At 52.6% G+C, this 20022-nt stretch overlaps 2 protein-coding genes across 6 annotated transcripts; one reads left to right on the top strand and one right to left on the bottom strand.

Moving 5' to 3' along the window:
• The first annotated feature begins 1752 nt into the window (after positions 1-1752).
• On the top strand, positions 1753-11429 carry PIGK (phosphatidylinositol glycan anchor biosynthesis class K). Its single transcript, XM_078865275.1, has 11 exons — positions 1753-1921; positions 2449-2502; positions 3022-3113; positions 3649-3784; positions 4283-4394; positions 4963-5059; positions 6445-6562; positions 7218-7328; positions 7716-7897; positions 8361-8442; positions 9164-11429. Exons 1-11 carry the CDS (start codon positions 1799-1801, stop codon positions 9275-9277), a joined length of 1221 nt encoding a protein of 406 aa, XP_078721401.1. The 5' UTR covers positions 1753-1798; the 3' UTR covers positions 9278-11429.
• A 1370-nt stretch (positions 11430-12799) lies between these two features.
• Positions 12800-19802, bottom strand: RABGGTB (Rab geranylgeranyltransferase subunit beta). Of its 5 annotated transcripts, none has more exons than XM_078865276.1 (9): positions 19772-19802; positions 17854-17961; positions 16967-17164; positions 16386-16491; positions 16214-16266; positions 15980-16090; positions 15410-15535; positions 14726-14875; positions 12800-13968 (listed from the first exon to the last, which is right to left on the bottom strand). In XM_078865276.1, the coding sequence occupies exons 1-9, from the start codon at positions 19772-19774 to the stop codon at positions 13828-13830; spliced, it is 996 nt and encodes a 331-aa protein (XP_078721402.1). In that variant the 5' UTR covers positions 19775-19802; the 3' UTR covers positions 12800-13827. The 5 variants fall into 5 exon arrangements, with proteins under 5 accessions (XP_078721402.1, XP_078721403.1, XP_078721404.1 ...); XM_078865277.1 differs by lacking the exon at positions 19772-19802 and adding an exon at positions 19059-19761; XM_078865278.1 differs by lacking the exon at positions 19772-19802 and adding an exon at positions 19292-19761.
• Positions 19803-20022: the final 220 nt, after the last annotated feature.

Here is a 20022-nt window from a genome sequence, read left to right as displayed (position 1 = left end):
GTGCCAGGCTAGGTGCGCTTTGAAGCCACGTGAAGTTGTCGAAAACTCGCTGGCAGGAGGTCACGTGGCAGACCCAGCAGGTGCCACGGGTTGACTGCTGTGCCAGGCTATGTGCAGATCACGAAACAGACCCAGCAGGTGCCACGGGTTGACTGCTGTGCCAGGCTAGGTGCAGATCACGAAACAGACCCAGCAGGTGCCACGGGTTGACTGCTGTGCCAGGCTAGGTGCAGATCACGAAACAGACCCAGCAGGTGCCACGGGTTGACTGCTGTGCCAGGCTAGGTGCAGATCACGAAACAGACCCAACAGGTGCCACGGCTTGACTGCTGTGCCAGGCTAGGTACAGGAGGAGGTCACGGGACAGACCCAGCAGGTGCCACGGGTTGACTGCAGTGCCAGGCTAGGTGCAGGAGGAGGTCACGGGACAGACCCTGCAGGTGCCACGGGTCGACTGATTGAGTTGACCGGCAGATGCACCACCACCACAACCAGCTGTGCCCCCTACACTGCCAACTCGCTGCTGCTGCTGTTGTTGTGAGGGCCGAGCTTGACACCGCAGGTCTTCGGCACCGTCGCACGTGTATCATTTAACCCCGTTGTATTTGTAATGTAAGCGTAAAATGTGCTTAAGAACTAATACATGCTTGGTTCTTTCGGTGAAGTCACGTAGAAGGGAAACAATAAAATAATTTTAAAATTGTGTTTTTAATTTTAAAGCATTTTTATTGATTTTAACAAGTCGTGATTTATTATTTAATTGATATTATTATTTCTATTATTTATTTTTACCTACGTGAAAAAAACCTAAGAATAAGTGACAAACAGTACACGTCAGAAAGCTTTAAATCAATGATTTAAATCAATGATTTAAAGCTTTCGTGATTGCAGGGATTCATATTATTGGTTCTTTCGGTAAAGTCACGTAGAAGGGAAATAGTAAAATAATATAAATATAAAACAATAAAAATTCTCACGACGTTTCGACTGCAACACAAGCAGTCATCATCAGGTGTTGCAGTCGAATCGTCGTGAGAATTTGTATTGTTTAATATTTATATTATTTTATTATTTCCCTTCTACGTGACTTTACCGAAAGAACCAAGAATATAGTACACGTCATATTTGTTGTCATATTTGTTGGGGGTCGAGGAGGTTGCCATACCCTGGCTCGCCAGGAGAAAGCGGTACAGCCAGTGGACTCATCGCCATCTGTTTTCATCTGTACGAGGACTGAGTGTTGCCCCCCCGCGCAAGGCGTGGGGGTCATCTCCGGGTGCTCCGTTTCCCTGCCCACGTGTTTAATAATTACCAACACGGCTCCTCATTAATTGTCTGTGAACATCTTACAAATTAAAAAAAAACGCCAGCAGCGGGAGCCTCCTGAGAACGAGCCCCACGACTCGGTGTGGCGCTGGTGGACAATGAAGTAAAATGATGTGAATGATACGTGATCGTGGTGATGATGTCGCCACGTTTGTTGACGAAATCGCCGATTTGCTGTCGCTGTGTTTGTCTCGCGCAGCCGTTCACATTTCCCACATCACACAAACACGGACGGTTATTTTTGCGCATGCGTGTTAGCAAATACAATCCCGCGTCGCGCGGCCATCTTACTAAGGGAGTGGGGGGGGAGGCCTGTCGCCTCTCCTATAGGTCGAGACAGCCGTGACGTCACTACCAAATCCTCGGCCTGAGCCAATGGAAAGCGCGGCCGTCATCGATTCTATCCCCGACCAAGATGGCTGCCTGAGGCTTCCGCGACGTCACCGCTCCCGTGGTGTTGCCGGTTGCAGCGATGGCCGCGTCTCGTCGCTCGCTGTGCCGAGCCGGGCCCGGCCTCCCTCTCCTCTTCCTCGTCTCCCTCCTCCTCCTCCTCCCTCTTCCTGGGCTCCTCGCCTCGACGGCTGAAGATGTACAGGTGTGAAGGCAGACGCTACCCGCAAAATACACGTTTCCTGCGGTAGCGAGCTACATGCGTCTACGCAAAGGTGCACCTAGCTTGGTACAGGAGCCGTGCTGAAATCACCGCTGCATGGTGATGAATGATGGCAGACGTTGCTTTCTGTGTGTGTGGCTGACTGGCACATACATGATTACCGCTTCGGTGGCGGTGAATTTCAGAAGTGGGGATACAAAGGCGGCGGGCGGCGTGGGGCTGGCCACACTCCCGACTCCGTGTACCGCCCCGATGGAAGGACTACTCTTCAACTCGTGTAGTTACACTCCCAGGCTGTGTTGAGAACTCCCTTACACACAAGCCGCCTCGGTCATGTGGATTGTTTGACCATACTTCACCACGATGTTCAGCGCAGGTTGGTAAAGTATGGAGGGGGAGCCCAGGACCGGTTCAGGTGTCGCTCGCTCGCTCGCTCGCCACTGATGTTAACTGTGACCAGGAATCTAACTCAGGTTGCCGGCTGCGTGTGGTGTGTTTGTGTGATGCAGGGACAAACTGAAAATTTCTTCAAAAGTGGCCATACCAACAACTGGGCGGTGCTGGTGAGTGGTGCTCCTGGATGGTTACAGCCCAGAGGCTGCGCTCATTAATACTGCGTGCGTATTAACCACAAACGCCATGCACCCTCTGCTTCATAGTGGAAGTTCAAGATCACCTGGCGTGATTCTACACAGAGTAGAGCACGCGTGTGGCTGCCACGGTCCAACATTTCCAAATCTTATAAATACCTAGCATATTCCTCCATTATGATGAACCTCACCGAAACATCAGCCCCTACACGCGGACTAACGCCCGCTTGCAGGTCGGTGCCGCGTGCACTTGGCGCTGCACAGGGACAGCTGCCGCTGGGACTCCCCTCGGCTGGACTGCAGCATGGCACCGGCATGGTTGAGATGAGCTGACATTTGCCAGGGAGAAATAATCGGCCGGCTGTACGTTTGGCCACACCACTCCCTCATGTGCCGTGACGGCCTGAACAATCTCTTGTTTACATCTCTTGCCCCAGTGGGTCTATAGAGGCTACCTGGGGGGATCTTTGTTTGTGTGTGTTTCTTCTCAAGGTGTGCACATCTCGCTTCTGGTTTAACTACCGCCACGTCGCCAACGTGCTGTCTGTCTACCGCAGCGTCAAGCGTCTGGGCATACCGGACAGGTGCGTCGTATTCACATCGCAGGTGCAGCCCTCTAACTGCTTGCCCACTCAGCTGCTGGCAGAATGGCCTCCCCATTGGTGTCGTAATTGTATCATTTGTTAGAGCTACCCAGTATGGAGCGGTGGGGCACAGTGGTTGGTGCGCTGCGCTGTGAACCCGGCCATTGGTGGCAGCGAGTGATATCTCAACCAGTCCTAGGAACACCACCCCTGGCTTTAACCCACGCTGACCAGCGTGGTGAAGTATGGTGAAACAACCCTCACGACCAACACAACATGGGGAGATCTTCAACAATAGATGGCTGTTAATTTTATGTTACAATTAGTGCATCCAAATATCCCTTCCCGTAGGCCTTTTTAAAAGGGAGCAGGGTTGCCAGTGGTTATGAAGAGGAGTGCCAAATTAACCAAAATGTCCACATTATTTCACGAATAACTGCAGGGAGTATCGGGAGTAGGGTGCACGGGTAGCAGATGAGGTGAGCTGTGGTTGAGTGCTGTGGTTGTGTGTGGCACTGGTGTGGCCGTCCCGCAGCCAGATCATCCTGATGCTGGCGGACGACATGGCGTGCAACCCCCGCAACCCCCGCCCCGCCACCGTGTTTAACAACGCGGCCGAGCAGATCAACGTGTACGGGGACGACGTGGAGGTGGACTACCGCGGATACGAGGTCCTGCCGACACAGTCCACCTCGCCACACAATCTCTCCCCCCCCCCCCCGCCACAGTCTACGTTTTAGTACGGTCGCTCCACCTCCACCACACGTCGTCGCTCCACCTCCACCACGTGCCGTCGCTCCACCTCCACCACGTGCCGTCGCTCCACCTCCACCACGTGCCGTCGCTCCACCTCCACCACACATCGTCGCTCCACCACCACGCGCCGTCGCTTCACCTCCACCACACATCGTCGCTCCACCTCCACCACGTGCCGTCGCTCCACCTCCACGTGCCGTCGCTCCACCTCCACCACGCTCATCCACCCTGTCAATTCGCGCTCTGCCGCTTGAGCTTCCTGCTCGCCGATCCACCGCGTGGGGTGACGTCGCTATTGATTCGGCGGTGAGGGGCGACGTGGTATCGGCGTTGCGCGAGGCTTCTGTTGGGGCCAAATGATTTCAAAGTGGCTATTGCCGTGTTGATAGCGTCGCGACCGCTGGGCCCGGCAGGTGACGGTGGAGAACTTCCTGCGCGTGCTGACGGGAAGGCTGCCTCCCAGCACCCCCCGCTCCAAACGGCTTCTCACGGACGATCGCAGCAACATCCTCATCTACATGACTGGTGTGATGCATGCACACACACGCACACGCACACATACACACACACACGCACACACACACACATACACACGCACACACATACACAGGCACACACACACATACACACGCACACACATACACAGGCACACACATACACAGGCACACACGCACACACTCACTGTGGGTGTGTGTGTGTGTGACACTCACTGTGCGTGTGTGTGTGATGCTTACTGTGGGTATGTGGGTGTGTGACGCTCACTGTGGGTATGTGTGTGTGTGTGTGACGCTTATGTAGGTGTGTGTGATGCTCATTGTGGGTGTGTGGGTGTGTGGCGCTTACTGTGGGTGTGTGTGTGACGCTCACTGTGGGTATGTGTTGCTCAATGTGGGTGTGTGTGTGTGTGTGACGCTCACTGTGGGTATGTGTGTGTGTAACGCTCACTGTGTATGTGTGTGTGACGCTCATTGTGGGTATGTGTGTGTGTGACGCTCACTGTGCATGTGTGTGTGACCCTCACTTTGGGTATGTGTGTGTGATGCTCACTGTGTGTGTGTGTGACGCTCACTGTGTGTGTGTGTGACGCACTCAGGACACGGGGGAGATGGCTTCCTGAAGTTCCAGGACGCAGAGGAGATCTCAAACGTGGAGCTCGCCGACGCGTTTGAGCAAATGTGGCAGAAGCAGCGGTGAGGCTGAACCTCGCACCACTCACACAAAGACAAAGATCCCCCATGTAGCCTTTAAGAGACGGTTGGGGCAAGTGCAGTTAGTAAGCTGTGAAGGCAGGCACGACTCATGATGCAGCGGTGTGGCCAGCATCACACCCGGCCGCCTTTGCCTCCTGAGTGCTGATGTTTATACATTGCACGAAGTACTCATTTAAGGTTGAGTCGACCTACAGGAGACCCAGGATCTGTTCAAATATTCGTCCCTATTATGGGGCATGAGTTCGAATCGAACTTGGGTCTCCTGGTTTGTTGTGCAGTGCACTAACCACTGCACATGCACGCCCACACACATGTACGCACGCACGCATGCTCAGAAGTTGATGCATGCGTCTTGTTTGCGATTCCGTTGGAAGGCGTCTGTGATGGCGTCCGTGCTTCTCTGCAGCAAAGCTTGCGTCAGATGTAGATGAAAAAAATAAAATCCAAAGAGCGTTTGTGAAACCCTTTCTTTTGTAGTGCAGGATTTTCACTCTCTCCGTCTCAATCTGTCTCAGCCACTGCTTATGTGTGGCGCGTATCGGTGTGTGCGTATCAGCGTGCGGGGAGCGGTATTGTAGCGGACAGCATGCTGTGCTACCAACACTGTCTGGGATGAAATGAAATCGGCAGCGAATCCCAGAGGCAGCTCACTCCGCTCTCCCAGTTTCGTTCTCTCTCTCTATGGGTCTCTTGTGTGCATCGATGGGTCTCTATGTGAGTCCATGGGGCTTTTTGTGAGTTTATGGTTCCCTATTGGAGCCTTTTGCTCTCTTTGAAAGTTTACAGTGCTGCGTGTGAGTTTACGTAGTACAATACGTGGATTTATTGAAAAATGTGATCTCAAGATGCTCTGCAGAAAGAGTGGACATGTTTAACTTATAGAGAGAGCCAGTCATAGGTCTATGCGAGTCTCTGCTTATCTAAGATGCGAGTCTGTCAACTCCCTAAGTTAGTCTCTGTGTGTCTGTGCAAGTCTATGGAGCTCTATGAGAGCCGGTGAGTATCTATGTGGCTAATGCAGACTTGATGCCTTGCAATGGATGTCTCTTTGTTGTTTGAACATCTTAACACCAGTGTGTTATTGCCAGAAAGGGTGACGCCTATTCTTATTGTTTCATCTTACCGGGCCCTATGTGAGTTTCTGGGTGTCTGTGTGAGTGTCGGTCCCCATGCACGTCTCTGTGTATCCATGTTACTTTATAGAGGCGTCCGATCACCGATCGCTTCGCGAGTCTCCGGGTATCTATGCGAGTCTACGGCTCTCCGTGTAATTTGAGGGTTCAGAGAGGACGCGAGAGAGACGGTGAGAGGCGCGGGTGTGAGAGGTGTTGCCAGGTATCGCATGGTATCATGTGTGCCCGCAGGTACCACGAGGTGCTGTTCATCGTGGACACGTGCCAGGCCGTGTCTCTGTACCAACGCTTCTACTCCCCCAACGTCATGGCGATCGGGAGCAGCCAGGTCGGAGAGGACTCTCTATCGGTGAGGGCCGCCTTGCTGCTCGCCCACTCACCTGGGTGTCTGACTCCCCGCCCGCTTGCCTTCCCTGGTGTGGACCTTCCCTAGGTTGACTAGGCCTAAAACGAGTGACCGGCGAGGTGGCCGGGCGGTTTTGTGGGGTCGGAGACACCTGAAGCGCCGCGTTCCCAAAGTGTAACTCCCGTACATTTCTCGATCGCAATTCACGGAGCGATCGTCATCGCCCTCTCCCATCAGAACTTGGCAGGACCTTCCTGAAAGGGAGTCATGAGGATTTCCTGAGTAAGCAAACTTGGTGAGTTTGATGGTCCCAGTTTGCTCACAAGACTGGCCTTGCAAAGTGAAAGGTTCTCAGAGGTAGCTCTGTGATATCCACTTCCATGGGCTGTACTAGAATAGGGAGGGTCTCGCTGCTTTGTGAGGGTTCCAAACGGATTCTTGGTCTCACGACGCCGCAACGGCAAAAGAGCAGTCGGGGTCAAACCGCGGGGAAACAAGGACAACGTTGTGAAGCGAATCGCGATCGTGAATTGCGACAGTCGCCGGGAAGGGGGTGAACAGTTCCACCGCTGGACGCTCTTTAGCGTGAATGCCCCACTGCTAACGACCCTCACCGCTGTCTCCTCCCCGATGTCCACCCCTCCCCGGGGTCGACCAGCACCACATGGACTCGAGCATCGGCGTGTTTGTGATCGACCGCTACACCTACCACCTGCTCGACTTCCTGGAGAACATCCACCCAGCCACCCGCAAGACCATGACCGACCTGGTGTGTTACGATCCTCCATCACGGACAGCACCACCGTCACCGTCACGCCTGCCACCACTACCAACACCATCGCCGTCAAAGCCACCACCACCGTCACGGCCACCACAGCCACGGCCACCACAGCCACCACAGTCACTGCCGCCGCCACTACCAACACCACCACTACCATAACCACAGCCACTACTATCATCCCTATTTCCTTCACCATCACTGCTGTTACCACCACCACCACAATAGTTCCAGGTGTGTGAATGCGAGCTCTGTCTGTCCGTGTTCTGTGTGTGTGTTTGCGTGTTTAAGTGATAGTTCTGTATGTGTCCATGTGTCTGCGTGTGTGTGTGTGCTAACCGTGTGTGTGTGTTTGTGTCCGCATGTGCCCCCCCCTAGTTCCAGGTGTGCCCTCCGCGCGACTGCATCTCGACGCCGGGCTGGCGCACAGACCTGTTCACGCGCGACCCGGGCTCCGTGCTCATCACCGACTTCTTCGGCAGCGTGCGCAACGTGGAGCTCACGATGGAGACCGTGGCGTTGCCGCGGCAAACCAACCCCCTGCTCGCCGAGCTCCCGCGGTGAGGCTCGCTGGCCGCTGTGCCGGACCACTTTTCAAGATATCTGGGTCGGATTGTGCTCGATCGAGAGTTTTGTCTGATAATCTGAGATGGCGTGTCGAGGGCTTCTCTTTTGATTTTGTCGGATGGTCGTTAAAATGTATTACACTTGTTTTGCCGAGGAAAGGCTCAAGGCTTTTTCAGGAGGTTCCTACCAAGATTTGGCAGCAGGGGGGCGCGGCGACTTATTTCTGTTTCCCAATTAGGGTTTACATGTTGAATTTTTGGCAAATTTGTACCGGGATGATGGCACACGATAGCCGACTCTTCTTCGAGTGACGTCACGGGATCTCTGACGTCCGCTGAGAATGAAGCAGAGACGGCGTGTCGTATTTCACGGTAAATTACTACACCGCAGTATTAACTGGGGCGGCTCACGGGATTCGATCCAAAAACCTCTGATCTCATCTGCTGTGCACTTCAGGTCAGAAGAGACACTCACCAGTCCTGGGCCTCTCGAGGTCGACTTCGTGGATCCACTGCCGGTGGCAGACATCATCCGAATGGTGAGCGACACACACCCTCACCACCACACACACCCTCGCCACCACACACACCCTCACCACCACACACGCCCTCACCACCACACACACCCTCACCACCACACACGCCCTCACCACCACACACGCCCTCACCACCACACACGCCCTCACCACCACACACGCCCTCACCACCACACACGCCCTCACCACCACACACGCCCTCACCACCACACACGCCCTCACCACCACACACGCCCTCACCACCACACACGCCCTCACCACCACACACGCCCTCACCACCACACACGCCCTCACCACCACACACGCCCTCACCACCACACACGCCCTCACCACCACACACGCCCTCACCACCACACACGCCCTCACCACCACACACGCCCTCACCACCACACACGCCCTCACCACCACACACGCCCTCACCACCACACACGCCCTCACCACCACACACGCCCTCACCACCACACACGCCCTCACCACCACACACGCCCTCACCACCGCACACGCCCTCACCACCGCACACGCCCTCACCACCGCACACGCCCTCACCACCGCACACGCCCTCACCACCGCACACGCCCTCACCACCGCACACGCCCTCACCACCGCACACGCCCTCACCACCGCACACGCCCTGGTTATGGATAGTGCACTTGGTGTGGTTAGCGCAAGCCACCAGGAGTCCTTGTGCGTGACCCCGGCGCGCCCCCGGTTTGTGCGGTGGCAGGGCAAGCGTCGCGAGTGGCACCCGCCAAACGCCTTCATCCTCTCCTTCTGGGCGCTGGTGCTGCTCGTCTTCTTCAAGGCGTATGGCGCCAAGCACCTCCCCTTCATCTTCTAGCGGCGCCGCCACCATGGCTGCAGGCGGCGGCGGTGGAGTGCGGTGACCCTCGGAGCGCCGCACCGGCCCCTCGCGTACGGCCCCACCGCGGCGCACCGACAAACCGCACCGTGCCACGCAGCACCGCGTCGGCAAATCCGCGCGGCACCGACACGACGCCACATCACGCTGCACACGTAACCGGCCCACGCCGCGTCGCTGCACACCATGCCACACGAACCGCGCACTACACACCGCACACTACACACCGCACACTGCACACCGCACACTCTGCACACCACGTTACATGATTGGTTCCAGAGCCCTGTGAAGGCTGCAGATTCTTCGGCCGCATTATTTATTTCGCGAGGTGTGTGCGGTGACACATTTGTACTGTATATGCGGTTATTTGGATATCCGGTTGTGCTGTTTTACCGTGGTGCAGGTATGCGGTTATGCGGCTTTGCGTCTCGCCAGATGGCCGTTCTGGCCACCGGGGAAATCAGAAATCCAAACCGGGCGCTCGAGTCGCGAGCGAGAACACAGCCCCCCCCCATCTCCTCCATCTCCCCACCATCCCCCCACCATCCCAACACCATCCCCCCACCATCCCCCCACCTCCCACTGGTGGGGAGGGGCAGGGGTGGGCACTGAGCCAGGACTTGTGCCGTGGCGCTGTGCCCACCTCTGCGGTGGCGCTACGTGGGCCGTGTTTGTTTACTTCCTCGGTCGGGCGCCAGCGCTTTTCTCGCGTTCCTGAAGACCCCCCCTCCATTATCGCCGCTCCCCCTTCCTCCCCACATCATCCTCCTCTCCCTCCTTGTCTCCCGGGAAATCCTCTGCCTGTGCGCTTGTGCGTTCATGCGTGTGTGTGTGTACGTTGCGACCTCCACTCATGGTAACAGGGTCTTGGGTCGCACGGAAATCCTAGCACGAGTGCCGATCGGCAGTGTGCGCTGTTGGTCATGCCCGATGGGGGTTTTGCGCAGTCATTGGTGACCGGGCTGACACCACTTACCTCACTACGTTTAAGGGCCTGGTTTCACCACAACTCGGGTTATGTTGGTCTCTGGACCCCGGTGATTAAACTAATTATTTGGTGTTGCTGCGTTGGCAATGGCCTATAAAGACACAAGTCGGGCAGTGGCCCTTCTTCATAGCGTATGAACGCCGCTGATTGTACCTCTTTTTCTTTTAAGGCAGTGTTGTTGACGAGTGATAGTTTTATCGTTAATTATGGGTCTAATGGGAGTCTGGGTCCCTGTGAGTGTACGGGTCTCTTTGTGAGTCACTGGTGACTGAGCTGAGACCATCAAACTGGTTGCACTTGAAACCTGGTTTAATCGCAGGCAGTGGCCGAAACCCAGATTTAAACCCAGGATGTCAGTGGTGCCAGCGTGGGGTAGTCTTTTGACTCCATAGTTTTGACCCTGGGTTCAGAATATTATATATTTGAATCCTGGGGTACAAATACTCATATCGCATGGAGTAAAATTTTTCTTTTTATTCTTTAATCAAATCCTGGGCCTCCAAGTGGTGGCAATTCCTCAGATCGCCAGGGAGTGAATCGTCACACCCACCTCCCACCACCACCCAACCCACACACAAACTCTAACCCTGCTGTGGCAGAATTTGCTTGAATCAAGGTGTGTGTGCGTTGATGGAAATCGCCGGGCAGTCTGCGCTGAGTGGCGTCTGGATTTGTCGTTGAATTAGCGATGCCGCCTTCATCTCCGTGTCCCGTTGGGTTTATTTGTAGAGAAGCCAGGATTGTTTTAGCGTCTGTTTATTTTGAGGCTTGCCGTGTTTATATTGTGGGCCCCACGCACAGACACACACCCCCCTCGTGTGCTGTGCCAGCCTTCATAGGTGCTTGCTCACAGCACGTGCCCTAAAAAGGCTATACGGGTGATTTTTTTTGTCTTTGGTGATTGAAGTGCGTGTGTGGCGGTGGCAGCGGTGTCCAGCGTTCCAAGGTCGTCACCACTCACAGCGTTATGCATATGGGAGCAATGGTTCGTGAAATGCACTATGGGCTTGGCGACCCGAGCTCATTCCTTGCCATGGCTGACATCGGTGGTAAGTGGTAGCTGAACGGGTCAATAAAAACCAGAGAATGAATGTTTGTATGTGTGGCAAACGCACTTGTGTGCTAAATAAAAATTACAGAATCTCTTGAGTTTGCCTCCTTAATTGACAAAAGTGGCCCAAGGTTCTTGACTATTTAAGTAAAAACTTGAGTTTGGATAAGTATGCATGCTAAATACATTTTGTAAATGAAAATTAGGCATTCTGTGCAAGCTGTGTTTGACTTGAACAAATTAGTAACCCATCTTGAACCAACCTCACATACTGCCCTGGCGTTTTTGGCATTATTCATGAAAATACGGTGTCCAGAATAAAAAATAAACCAAAAATAATTTTCCCTCAAAAATGTTATGGCTGCATTTGTCCAAGAGTGAATCCCCTCCTTGTGTGTAGGCCGTGCCATGCCACACGTGAGATAAAAAGTGGGAAATTTCACAAAAATGTATTCGCCCGATAAAAACGACATCCTGACCCATGTCGTTTTAGTGGGAAATGGCGAAATATTCATCGACAGTATATATATAAAAAAGGGAAATTTGTGATTGTATCTGTTAATGTTTAGCGTACTTCCCGAAATTGCAACAAACCTTTAAATTTGCCATGTGGGTACTCTCCAGACTGTACAGCATGCAAAATTTATAAAAATAGACTTTTGTATTTTTTTTGGGGGGGGGCGCAATAAAGCATAATTTGCACGGCAAGTGAGCTGTGACGTCACATCTGTCATGTGACCCGTGTGCGGAAGCGTAGCGGAGTGCCTGCTGATCGCGGGTAAAGTGAAATGCAAATGTGTTGCAGGTATAAGGCGTTCTTCGCGCAGAATTGCTTTATTTTAGTTGTTTACTGCAGTACGCACCCTGAAAGTTGCGTGTGTCTGCAGCAAGCGCGTGTATATGTACCTATGGATGCGCGTATGTGTGGGGGGGGGGAGCAGTAGTGTAGTGGTTAGAGCGCTGCGCTACCAAACCCAGCGACCCGAGTTCGATTCCCACTCAGGCTTGTAATGAGTAACTGGTGTGGTGTGTGAACATTGCCACTAGGGGAGACTAAGGTGGCCAGGTTCATGGTGAATCGTAAGTCCTGGGTAGTAAAGCTCCTGGCTTATATATTTCAATAAAAAGTGAATTCCTGCATTACATTTATGCTACACTGCTACATAATCAAGAACATCATGAATTACATCTTTTTCCATCCAAAATCGTAATTATTAGCTAAACTATGCCATTTCTTTTTCTTAAAGTGGAGAAAAGCAAAGTAAGCATATTGACAGATTGTAAATATCACATTGTCGACAAGACCACAGGCGACCATAGATAACAATTGACAAATAAATGAAACTATTTTGAAGGGGGTTATCTTTCGGAGGACAAAAAAATGTGTTTTTTTTCTTTTAAAAAGGCCTCTTCAGCACTTATCTCAATCCCAATGCACAAAAATAACCATCGGCTATGTTAACGCGTGTCCACAAAATATTTATTCCAACAATGCCCAACAGGAATCGCACAATTTAGCTTCATCATCGTTTGTTGCGTCGGGTCACATGATGAGCACCTGGCCACACGCCGTGTTCTTCCTGTTGATGGAGGGGGAGGAGTGTCTGTGCCTGAACCCTGTCCATCACCAAAAACTGACATACCCAGTATGCACCTGAACGTCACTCATTTATGAAGCTTCAGAGTCATCATAGGGCAGATACATTCATGCACACCGTGGGATCATTCAGTGGGGGATAAATCGTGAGTAGAGTTGGCAGTGGTGTAAAATCATAATCAAACAACGTCACAAATCTTACATCGTTATTTGATTACCGCGTGACCTTATACAAAGTGAATTGTCATAATTTGGATTAACAAAAAATAAAATATTGTCGCAGCTATACATTTGTACTGGGTCTCTTTAGTTCTGTCTGGTTCTAACTTGTACGTAACGCTTGAATACAATTTGCCAATTATCCCAGGATTCATAAATTGATTCCTAAATTGATCAATGCATGTGCCGTGAGCATATTAATTGATATTAATTGATGGCTTTAATAGATTTTTAATTGATCAATCAATGACTCACGAGTCAAGGTTTTAGTTGAGCATTAACTTTAATTGATGAGTCATTACAGGTTAAGTGCAATGATGAATGTTAAGCTATATTAACCCTCTTGATTTGAAGCTTTCGTGACTGCAGGAATCCATACTCTTTGGTTCTTTCGGTGAAGTCACGTGGGTATAAAATAAAGCAAGCTTTCCCACCTGATGACGGACACTTGTGTTGTGCCCGAAACGTCGTGATCTATTTTATTTTATACCTACGTGACTTTACCGAAAGAACCCAAGAGTATATATTAACCCTGTCCATCGTTCACATGCCTGTTGGTCAAGTTTCGCGTTGGCGCTGAGATTGGTCACGTGACTGGGAGCCGGCTTTCCTGGACCCAGGGCGGCTGCGACGCCCCCGTGTCCCGTGACGTGTGCGAGGTGGGGGGCGGCGCCCTAGTCCAAGATGTCGGGATCCAGGCCAATCCGCCTCAGCGTCTCCTCGGGCATGCAGAACACGGGGTTCACGGGCCGCACCTGGGCCTCTCCCAGCAGGGACAAGCCCGCGATGCCGAACAGCGTGTGGAAAGGGTCCACCTGGTCAACGACAAAAACCCCACCAAGCTGAGCCATGAACAATTTCGTGTTCCCTTTCTTGGCTGCCACTCCGTAGTTGTTCTCAACCACCGGTCATTATCGCTTCGACAGCGACGGGCTCTACCCATGCCCACTGACTTTCTTTACGGGGCAAACCTTGCAATGCAGAGTGAGTTGGCACATTGTGGAGCACAGGTTGTGCATTTGCCAGTCATCACAGTCAACGCATAACACCTGGGTCCGTCCCGTGACCTGCCAGCAGAGCGCTTTCCACGCTTCACATGACGGCTTCAAAGTGCACCTAGCTTGGCACAAGAGCCACGATGACGTCATCATCACTTAGTGGCGAATGGCAGCTTTGGCTGTTATTTTAATAAGCCTTCATAGATATTAGCTTACAGCAATTGCCCCAAGAGTCCATGTGGTCTATGTATTTTTGTGCATGTGTATGGGTGCAACAGTAGCATAGTGGTGAGCCCACTGTGCACGACAAACCCAGCTCCTCTAGTTAGATTCCCAGCCACAGCTGACATCAGTTGTGATGAGCTCTCCCAACGTGTTTTCGGGTCGTACTGCATGTTGTTAGGCACGATGTCTGACGTTTCGTTCCGTGTGCTGGGTGCTTTTTCAGGAACTGGATACGAATCGAGTTGAATTCAGTTGCTGAAGAAGGCATATGGAGCCAAACATCGGACATCGTGATGAAACCCACTCCTACAGAGCCACAACCGTAATTCACCCGCGGCCAGGCACTCACCATGTCTCCCGGGCGGTCGGCAAACCCCCCCGTCTCCTCGTCCTGGCACGCGAGGATGAACCGCCGCAGTTTGTCGGGGTCGATCCAGTGCAGGCGCCCAATCATCTGCAGTGATGCGAGCACCCACCACGAGTAGCACACGTCCGGCAGCTGGCGGCAGTGGCAACAAGTGCGCAGCAGCGGTGGCAGCACCGTTTTAGGGTGAACACGAGGAATGGGAGTTTTAAAACAAAATGTTAAAAAGACAAGACCGCAATGTGAAATGGATCTTATTCTTCAGAGCAGTAATGCAGTGGATGGTGTGCTGTGCCGTGCACCTAAAGATCTGAGTCGGTCATGAATAATGTCCGTGGCTTTTTAAAAGTCTGAAATCGTGGATATTTGGTTGCGATATTCATTTGGAATATTTGATTCCTCATGAATAACAACAATAACTGAGGCTTTCCTCGTCTTGGCCAGAAAAGATATTCACAACAGGGGTTTTGACGAGCGAAACGTACCACTACTGTTGGCCAAATGGAAGTGCGGTGTGGTGTGGCGTGTGCATGACGCAGTGTGGTATGGCATGGTGTGTTGTGGAGTGCAGCGATGCCGTGTGGTGGCATGATGTGGTGCGGGGCGGAGTGACGCGGTGTACCGTGAAGTGACGCGGCGTGATGCGGTATGGTACGATTGTGGCGTCACCTTTTCCGGTCGTCCATTGAGCCCGCCGGAAGGCAGCTGGCGCTCACAGAGCCACCAGCCCAGCAGGTCGGCGTCGATGTGGTGAAGCTGCCCGGTCACCGACAGGAAGCCCACGCAGCAGTATATCTAGACCCGCGCGTGCGAGCAAGTCACGTCACACCCAATACTCCACTCCCTACACTGAGAATGTTACATTTGGACTCAGGAATTGAAACAAATCCGTACAAATGAGACAAAAGTGCTGCCCTGGCCGATGTGAGCCAGAGGTGACTTGAAGGGATCTCAGAGGTAACTCTGTGATATCCACTTATGGACTGTTCTCTAATACGGTGGTGGCGGGGGGGGGGCTAGGGTTGCACTGCTCTGCAAGGGTTCTGAATGGATTTTTTGTTTTATGACATGACACCGATAGCATAATTGCATTAATATTATTGGACGAGGAAGCAGATGAGTGAGTGGATGAGCGAACGGGTGAGAGGGTGATTGATCGGGCGGGCGAGTGAGCGGGTGGGTGAGTGCGAGCGGGTGGGTGGGTGAGTGAGAGGTCTGGCAAGAGGGCAGATTGATCACCTGGCCTGCATGGGACTCCGAGCCTGGGCGGCACCCGAAGCCGCCGTCAAAGTTCATGCAGGACAGGACGAACTTGACGGCTTTGTCCACGTCCACGGCGTCGAGGCGGCCCTGCGCACAGCGAGGACGACAAGGAAAGCGGCGCGCTCGTGCGGGGCCCCGCTCCAGTCGGCCGAAGAGACGATTGTCCAAGTCGAGTTGTTATGCAGCCAACGGAGAAACGGCGCGTCTTACCAGCAGTGCGAGGGTCGCCACAGCGCAGAAGGAAAACCTCGTGTCGATCTCACCTGCACGGCAGAAGGTGTCACTTTCAGTGCAGACGCCACATCAGAAATACAATCTTTAGCATCCTTCAATAAAATGAAACTTCTATGGCAAGAGAGGGGTCCACGCAGCATCTCCTCACCCCACTTGTCGCCGGCGAACGAACCATCTTCTTGCTGCAGGCCGCGCACAAAGCTCACCACCTTCTCCACGTCCACACTCGACAGGCTGTCGTACAGCACCAGGATCTGGCGATGGCGAGACGAGCGCACAGCGACACTCGTCAATACCACCGCTGGTCGAGGGCCTGCCCACGCCGCGCGGGTTGTGGGGATTATTTGAAAGATTTTGAAGACGGGGAGTGCGATCGCGAAACTGATTCGGGTTGGGATTGGATTGGGCCAGTGGAGCGACTGGATTATAGGGGTGATATCATCTCGTTTACTGCCATAGTCGGTATATAAATCCACACTGTAAGTTGTAACTGCAAAATTGCTTTAGCCAGATACTACTCATGCAGTTATTTGGCAATTCAGTTGCTCCGGGTGAAGAGTCTGAAGGAATAACACTCAGAGAGGGTCCCAACATATTACTTCACTCCCTCCATATCCGGACGAGTCGAGTAACTCGACCGATAATCGATTACCGATTATAATTGTTAATCGATAATCGTTCGAGTGATCGACTACCTCGGGAATCAGATATCCCCGCTCCTCCAGTTACCTGCACGGCGCTGAGCGTGTAGAGCAGGTGGGGGTCGTGACCCTGGCTGGCACTGATGCCGCCGCACTCGTGCTGGCACTCGGACACGAAGCGCAGGATCTCGTCGCGGTCCATGCGGCCCAGCTGGCCCATGAGCTCCATGGCGGTGAGGCCCCAGTACACGCCGCTCATGCGCAGGTATTCCGTGATGCAGTACTCCTGCGAACGGGCGAAGGCCCCACCACCGCATAGCCGCTACAGACCGCTGGGGCAACTTGTCTATTCTATGGTCTCTCATACTTGCCTTAAAATGTTGGCCTGTCGATAACTATCTTTGCATATTTATCTGACAATACAACACTTCACAGCCACGTGTACAAAAGCCCGATGTGACTTTCCCCCTCCCCACAATATAAAACTGTCTAACTGGGTATCAACATTGAAATGCCCCCCTCACCCTTTACTTAACTGAACGATGGTTTTACTCAAACAATAACTCTGCTTTTCAGTCCTATAAACATAACAGATTATGGATCCCTCGAGTAAAATCCTAAACAGTACGTGCACACACATATATATAAGATCTCCACCTGTGTGATCTTCACAGACCATTGACACAAGTGCAGTTAGCGAGCGACTATTAAGGCCGGCATGGCATGTGAAGGGCTACCGCCGGAAGCACCACGCCTCCCCAGTGCTGACGTTTACGTTTAAAGTTGGTTGCTGACCACTTTGCGTTCACGGCCTTCAGACCCGCGCTGACCATCAACCGGGTCAGCTCTGATGGCAACCAGCACAACATTGATCCCTGCCAACATACGAGAGCAGCACAGTCGGCTTGCGTGCGAGCGCCTGACCGTGTGCGTGAGGGTGCGAGTGCGTGAACGCGCAAGGCACGCTGGGCGTACATAGTCGTCCTTCTTGGAGCTGTACTCGGCGATGTAGTCCGCATGCTTGGACAGCAGCAGGGAGCTGGGCGCGTCGGGCCCAATCACCACGTCCTTAACCGGAGTTCCCTAGGCGACAGGCGGATGGATGCAGTGCGTTAGTGTTCATCCGTTGTAGTGTTGTAGTGACAGTGTTCATCCGTTGTAACCGTAGTGGGATTTCTCTGACCCACACCTGCTACTTCAACACGCTCGTCGCGATGCATTAACCGGCCAGGAGCGGTGATGGTAATGTGCTCCTGTGATTTAGCGCTTGGGAGGGAAGTGTCAGTGGATCGCGTAGAGATTTGTAAAACTACCAAACCCCCTTGGATTGAGGATGCCAGGGGATGACAGTACAGTGTACTCATGAACCCATCTGCGCACAGCTTCAAGAGTTCACGTGGTGGATTGTCTTCAGGTACTCTGGTTTCCTATGACATGCCAAAGACCCGTTGATGGAATTGGCCAAACATTATGTATGATTTTGACTTTAAACTTTCGTGACTGCAGGAATTCATATTCTTTGGTTCTTTCGGTAAAGTCACGTAGACAGAAAAAATAGTAATAAAAGATAAAGGGAGTAAAAAGATCACGACGTTTCGATCGCAACACAAGCGGTCGTCATCAGGAAAAGGGGTTAGCCTCTAAAGGCAAAAGTGATGCTAATACACTTGGGCTGCGCCCATCTCCAAACCTTTATAAACAGTTTGCCTTTAGAGGCTAACCCCTTTTCCTGATGACGACCGCTTGTGTTGCGATCGAAACGTCGTGATATTTTTATTCACTTTATTTGTATTTTTTTCTATCTACGTGACTTTAATGAAGGAACCAAATAATATGATGTATGATGCATGCCCCTCGTGCGAAAAAGAGTCGTGATTCCGCGAGGCGTTCCTGGATATAGGACATCATCACAACATCACAGAGATGCACACAGATTATGATTGCGACTCAAGACACTGGGCAGCCCAGAGGATGGGTGCATTAAACAAATGAAGTGAAAAAATTCCACGTAAATATAACAGCACAGCAATTGGCAGTACAGCAATCCCTGCCATACGAAGCCAAACAATAATGAATGGAACTGGTCGAACGTCCTGCGAGTTGTGATGGGAGCGAAGCAAGTGTTGTACTGTACTTCTAAGCTCTCGCGTCTCCACTCAACACCTTCACCGCTCACTGACCCGCGTGGCGAAGTATGGCTAAAGCCACTGCTACGACCCGCACGGTGTCCTTGAGTGAGAGAGTCTTCCAGTCAGCAGTGAATTAATTCAACTCACGATACCAGCTGTGCTCACCTTGCTAAGCCGAATTCAACCCCACGCGTACGACTTAAAGCTCGCACTTTAAGATGAATGAACACGACGCATATATGATTCCTCAAGTCTCGCAATTCAAGTCAAACAAAATCACAAACCTGTGCTAAACCTGACACTTCAGCCGATAATAACCGCACATTAAGCCACCCATAGCACTACATTAAACCTCACAATAAACACAACTTTAAGCCTGCCAATTAAACCTAACTTAAATCTGACAGTTCAGCCACTTAAAACAATTTAAACAAGTCATAAACTAACTTTAAAACTCACGGGCTAAGCATATTTAATCCCACACGCGTGCGTTCAGCTCCGTGCTCGACTAGCGGCTGCGGCCGGGGAGAGCCGCCCCTACCCCCGCAGAGAACCAGCACCAGACGGGGGGCCCGCGGCGGGGTACGAATAACCTGACTCAGGGGCCCTCTACGACGCCGGGGGGCCCCGCAGGAGCCCCCCACCCCCCGGCAAGGGAGTCGAACCCGACCCTGGCAAGTCTCTGGGGGCATTGGGAGGAGCGGGGCCCGGGAGCCGGACCCGAGGCCGGCTCCACGGAGGCGAAGGGACCAGGCCTCGCTCACCATGGCGACGGCTCCTCCTCCTTCTTCCGGCCGGCGCCGTCACGAGGCGACGTCACGAGACGAGGCGACGTCACGAGGTCATGATGACGTCACAGTAGATTCGATATACAGTATTGGAATTGCATGGGTAATCGATGCTTTATGCGGTTTGTCTTGTCGTCGATGATTGTCATCGGATTATAACAACCCTTACTAGTTGGCTGTGTCGGGTGGTGGCGGGTTTTAACGACACATTTATATATTTACGCGAT

This window comes from Lampetra fluviatilis, chromosome 20 (assembly GCF_964198595.1).
Source record: "Lampetra fluviatilis chromosome 20, kcLamFluv1.1, whole genome shotgun sequence".
NCBI lineage: Eukaryota > Metazoa > Chordata > Hyperoartia > Petromyzontiformes > Petromyzontidae > Lampetra > Lampetra fluviatilis.
Note: the sequence above shows the minus strand (reverse complement) of the source record. Positions and strands in the feature narration are given on the sequence as shown.